The sequence below is a fragment of the Pygocentrus nattereri genome, chromosome 6 (genome assembly GCF_015220715.1).
Source record: "Pygocentrus nattereri isolate fPygNat1 chromosome 6, fPygNat1.pri, whole genome shotgun sequence".
In the NCBI taxonomy this organism is placed as follows: Eukaryota; Metazoa; Chordata; class Actinopteri; order Characiformes; family Serrasalmidae; genus Pygocentrus; species Pygocentrus nattereri.
In genome coordinates this window covers 5,957,274-5,962,930 of record NC_051216.1, presented here as the reverse complement: position 1 = coordinate 5,962,930, position 5,657 = coordinate 5,957,274, and the positions used below count along the sequence as shown (strand labels likewise).

General features: G+C 42.2%; 1 protein-coding gene across 1 annotated transcript in view; it reads left to right on the top strand.

The window, feature by feature from the left end:
- Positions 1-4,464: 4,464 nt before the first annotated feature.
- The window catches only part of LOC108413097 (zinc finger protein 501), a 19,281-nt gene continuing 18,088 nt past the window's right edge, over positions 4,465-5,657 (top strand). The window contains exon 1 of the mRNA XM_037539200.1: positions 4,465-4,767. Within this exon, the coding sequence (XP_037395097.1) occupies positions 4,743-4,767 (25 nt within the window). The 5' untranslated portion in view covers positions 4,465-4,742. The remainder of the gene's footprint in view (positions 4,768-5,657) is intronic.

The following is a 5,657-nucleotide window of genomic DNA, read 5'->3' as shown; positions in this document are numbered from 1 at the left end:
AGCAGCTACAGGTGCCCCGTCTCAGACACAGCCGCCACACCCACAGACGGTCCTTCCAGGGTTCTTTAGAACCGAGAACATCCGAGGAACCTCGTTTAAAGGGTTCTCTGCATGGCGAAATGGTTCTTGCCTGATGGAGACGTTGTATGTGGTTGTAGCACCAAATAGGGTTCTTCTGTTGTTATAAGCTTGACATCATAACAATAGCAGAACACTTTTAGCTGCTATAGAACCACATACTACACACCATTTCACCCCGCAAGGAACCATTCAAGCATTTGCCTTTACTAAAGAACCCTTGAGGAACCATCTTTATTAAGAGTGATAGAAAAGTTAGTCAATAGGCGTCTTATTTAGAAGCAGTCATCGCATCATTAGAATTCATTCATTGTTTATTTGTTTTTTGGTTTGTTTGTGGGTTGTTTTTTGGTTTGTTTGTGGGTTGTTTTTTGGTTTGTTTGTGGGTTGGTTGGCTGGTTGGTTTGTTTGTTTGTTGGTTGGTTTGTTTGTGGGTTGTTTTTTGGTTTGTTTGTGGGTTGGTTGGCTGGTTGGTTTGTTTGTTGGTTGGTTGGTTGATTTGTTGGTTGTTTTTTGGTTTGTTTGTGGGTTGGTTGGCTGGTTGGTTTGTTTGTTTGTTGGTTGTTTTTTGGTTTGTTTGTTGGTTGGCGTTTTGGTTTGTTTGTTGGTTGGCGTATTGGTTTGTTGGTTGGTTTGTTTGTTGGTTGTTTTTTGTTTGTTTGCTGGTTGGCGTTTTGGTTTGTTTGTTGGTTGGTTGGTTGGTTTGTTTAGTTGGTTGGTTGGCGTTTTGGTTTGTTGTTTGTTGGTTGTTTTTTGGTTTGTTTGTTGGTTGGCATTTTGGTTTGTTTGTTGGTTGGTTGGTTTGTTGGTTTGCTTGTTGGTTGGTTGGTTGGTTGGTTGGTTTGTTGGTTGGTTTGTTGGTTGGTTGGTTGGTCTGTTGGTTTGCTTGTTGGTTGGTTGGTTTGTTGGTTTGCTTGTTGGTTGGTTGGTTGGTTTGTTGGTTTGCTTGTGGGTTGGTTGGTTGGTTTGTTGGTTTGCTTGTTGGTTGGTTGGTTTGTTGGTTTGCTTGTGGGTTGGTTGGCTGGTTGGTTTGTTTAGTTGGGTGGTTGGCGTTTTGGTTTGTTGTTTGTTGGTTGTTTTTTGGTTTGCTTGTTGGTTGGCGTTTTGGTTTGTTTGTTGGTTGGTTGGTTGGTTTGTTGGTTTGCTTGTTGGTTGGTTGGTTGGTTTGTTGGTTTGCTTGTTGGTTGGTTGGTTGGTTTGTTGGTTTGCTTGTTGGTTGGTTTGTTGGTTTGCTTGTGGGTTGGTTGGTTTGCTTGTGGGTTGATTGGCTGGTTGGTTTGTTTAGTTGGGTGGTAGGCGTTTTGGTTGGTTGGTTTGTTGGTTGTTTTTTTGTTTGTTGGTTGGCGTTTTGGTTTGTTTGTTGGTTGGTTGGTTGGTTTGTTGGTTTGCTTGTTGGTTGGATGGTTTGTTGGTTTAGTTGGGTGGTGGTTGGTTTGTTTGTGAGTTTGTCGGTTGGTTGGTTGGCTGGTTGGTTTGTGTGTTTGGTTGGGTGGTTGGTTGATTTGTTTGTTTGCTTGTTTTGTTGGTTTGTTTGTTTGTTTGTTCATTCATGCATTTATTGTGCAGGCTGTGGTGTCTTCTGCCTTCAGTTAGACATAATGGGCCAGATATATTAAGATTATATTAAGATCAGAGCCTCATCAGTCCAGGGGTGGAGGGCCCACATAGCTAGTCTGCTTACATTTCTCCCTAATTCAGTAGTTGAGATCATTCAGGGGGGTTTGGTATGAAATGGTTCAGACGTCTTTACAGTGGTGGTGATGGGAATCAGGGGTTGCCATGACTACAACACAGATATACACATTTTATTTACCATCCAGAACCTCCAGAGAACCTACACGAGTCTCCTGATTTATCTGGGATGTTGATGATGGTGAAATAGTGGAAAATGTGAAAATATAAGTTTTGTTTGGGGACTATTTTACCTCACAGTGCCCTGCATGTCTCCCTCCACAGTGAATGGATTAAATAAATATGTGTTTCAGATCAAATCTATTGTAAAACAGTATCTCAGACATCAGGCAGTGAATTCATAACCATTTCATGTAGTGACTTTTAGAGGTTTTGACTTTTCTGTGAACAGTTCTGACTGTAAGTTGCTCTAAAACAGAGCGTTTCACACCAAACCGCCCTGAACGACTCTGTCTAAATCTCAATAATGGGATCATGCAGAAATTTCAGTGGAATCAGACAAAATCAGCGGAAGTCCTCTTGAAGGCAACAGATAATTAATAGCATGGATTACATGACATGAATTACAAAGTATATAACAGGGGTGTTTCATTAAAATTCAGAGTCAGAACCGTTCACAGTGGTGGTGATAGGAACCAGACGTCCACCTCTAAAAGCTCCTCATAGAAAGTTCCTACACTATATGATTATGAATCCTCTAAGCCGCTTCTCTTTCTGGGTCGCGGGGGGAGCTGGAGCCTATCCCAGCTGTCACTGGGCAGAGGCAGGATACACCCTGGACAGGTCGCCAGTCCATCACAGGCCTGTAAACTCAATTATTCAAATGTGAAAAGTTACTGTATTGTTATTACTCACTCTTGTGTTTTGTAGCCGTAAACGCAGAGATTTGTGCTCAAAAACTCTGCGTTTAAGTCCATATTTTTACTGTTATTTTGCTTCGTACCAAACCACAGTCTGTTGACCCCTTACGACCTCAGGCTTATTACACACTAAGGCTTATTATTCACTAACTACACAGACTCCAGTACCAACTGGCCGAGCTACTCTGAGCTTATTCTGAGTGTGTAATAAAACCTTTGGCCTGCTGGTGGACGCTGGTCATTTAAGGGGTCATTTAAGGGGTCAACTGATGTTTTAGCTCAAGTAACTAAACAAGGAACATCCAGCAAACGAGCTGTGAATATCGCAGTTCCCACCTTATTACATCCCCAATGGGAATTCAGAGTGTTCCAGCAGCATCTATACATCATAAACATGATAATAAACAGAACAACAAAGTAATAGAATAGAACAAGAGCATGTGTAGCATGAATTACTGTGCAATGCTATATAATGTAAATGTATATACACAATATATTGAGGCTGTTGGAAGAAAACCTTGCGTATCTATTTTTGAAGTTTTTCAGTTTTTGGCATGATTTGAAAATGCCTGTTACCCTTCACATTGTGTAGAAATTTGCTGAAGAGTGGACCAAAAGAAACAGCCCAAAATCACTTGTAAAGACGTCTGGTTCCATTGACTTACATTAAAATTGACAGAAGTTTTTCCTTCTCCTGTAAAGTTACCATTTTGGAGATATGAGGTTTTCTTCTGACTGCAGCGGTGTGTGTGTGTGTGTGTGTGTTTGTGGGGTTGAACATGTGTGTACGTGTGTGTGTGTATCGCAGTATGTGTGTTAGACCCATAGACACAAAGAACTGAGTTACAGTAACTTTTACACAGCAAGTTGTACAGAGTTAAAAGTGCTGATTTGTCCATTAAAAGTGCTGATTTGTCTGTGAAAAGTGCTGATTTGTCCATTAAAAGTGCTGATTTGTCTGTGAAAAGTGCTGATTTGTTGGATTATTGAGTTGTTTTTACCACCAGTGAGTCGGGGTTATAGAGGAGAGTAGTTTGCCTGAGTTAAATCTGCACTGCGAGTGGGAAATTGGACACTTTCTCAATGTCCAGCATCATTTTAACTGTAACACCTGATGTGGTGTAAAATGTTTTAAGGCTCTAAATGACTTTAAAGCACCTGCTTACAGAGAGTCTGAGTGCCTAAGATCTAGATCTGCAGATACTGACCTTCTGAACACCCTCTTTGAAACACAGACCAGACGGAGTGGCTCTGTTACTCTGCTTCTGAGCTGTGGAGCTCAGTTCAGCTTTGATTAGACGGTCTCTTTAACTCAGAGCTTCAGTAAAACTCCACGTCTCCTGGTTTTTCTCTCCTAATATGATCTGTGTCGTTTTCTTATATGACCCTAAATGAATAATAATAACAATAACAACAACAATAATTCTTCTTCCTCTTCTTCTTCTTCTTCTTCTTCTTCTTCTTCTTCTTCTTCTTATTATTATTATTATTATTATTATTATTATTATTATTATATAGCACTTTTTATGCCAGTGGCAGCTCAAATTGCTTTACAAACATATTATTATTATTATTATTATTATTACTAGCAAATTTGCTGTATATTGTTGCAGTACTGTTTTTAAAAAATAAACCAAATTAAGTGCAAAAAACACAATTTTATCAACATAATAATGTAAAAACTGAATTTTAATCGTGGATCTTTTATTTTTTTCACGTGTTCAACTTTGACCCGATTAGGCTATTTCAGCTCTGGCCAGTAGAGGGCGCGCGGTTCGATTCAGTTAAATTCGGAACTGGTGAATCGGTTCGATTGTGATCGGTTCGTCTCTGACTCGTTGACGTGTGCGGCTCCTCCGGTGGGCGTGTTCACTCCAGCTTCCTCCTCGGTGCTGCGGGGGTCTGCGCGGTCAGATATCGCTGCATAACGGACGCGTTCCCGCGGACGCGGCCGCGGAGGAGAGGAGGCGGAGATGAGCCGGTGTGTGGAGGAGCTGCTGATGGGGGCCGTGAGCTCCGGTCTGCGGCGGTGATGACCGGGCCTGCGGCGCGGAGATCAGCATGGACCTCTCCTCCCTCCCCCGCTCCGGTCCAGGGCTAGTGTGAGGGAAAATGCAGCCGGCGCGTCGTTCTGCAGGTACGAGCTCAGCCTGGGTGCGGCGCTCTAACGCCGGGGTAGACCCTGCATGTGTTGGGGGGCTTCCAGGGCAGGTAGCTGCGCTCTGCTGCCCCCCAGACCACCTCACTAGTAAAGACACACAGTCATTAAGGAGTGCTGCTCCCTCCTGACCCACTAATCTGGGATGTGTTCTCCTGCACTCTTACAAAAGCTGGTTCTTCAAGGGTTCCTTAGTAGAGGAAATGGTTCTACATAGAACCGTGCACACTCCAAGAACCCATGGCATGATTGAAGGGTTCTTTGCATGGTGAAATGGTTCTTCAGAGTGATTGGAGAATGTGTTGTATATGGTTTGATGTAGAACCTTTTTTTAAAGGGTTCTATATAGCACCGTAAAGGGTTCTTCCATTTTTACAGGACATAGAACCATTAACACTCCCTTTTCATGATTAAAGGGTTCTTTGAACAGATAAAGGAGTTCTGATGAGGAACGTGCTGTATATGGTTCTATACAGCACCAAAAACAGGTCCTTCCGTTTTGGCGGTATCAGCCTCGTTGCAACAGAAGAACCGTTTTTGGTGCTACACAGAACCCTTTTCACTAAGGTTCTACATAGAAACACATCCCTCACTCGAACCCTTTCTCGGTTTAAAGAACCCTTTAATCATGAAAGGGGTTCTTTGAGTGCTCTTGGTTGTACATAGAACCATTTTCTTTGCCCTTAAAGAACCCTTAAAGAACGGTCTCTTTTAAGAATGTGTATTGATCCGTGATCTGTTCACCTACACACTTAAAAAAGATGGTTCTGTGGTTCTACGTAGAAACATGAGTTCTTTACAGAAGCATTTGCTTACCTAAATGGTTCTTCAGATTGCGGTAGAATGTGCCCTGTATGGTTCTGTGTAGA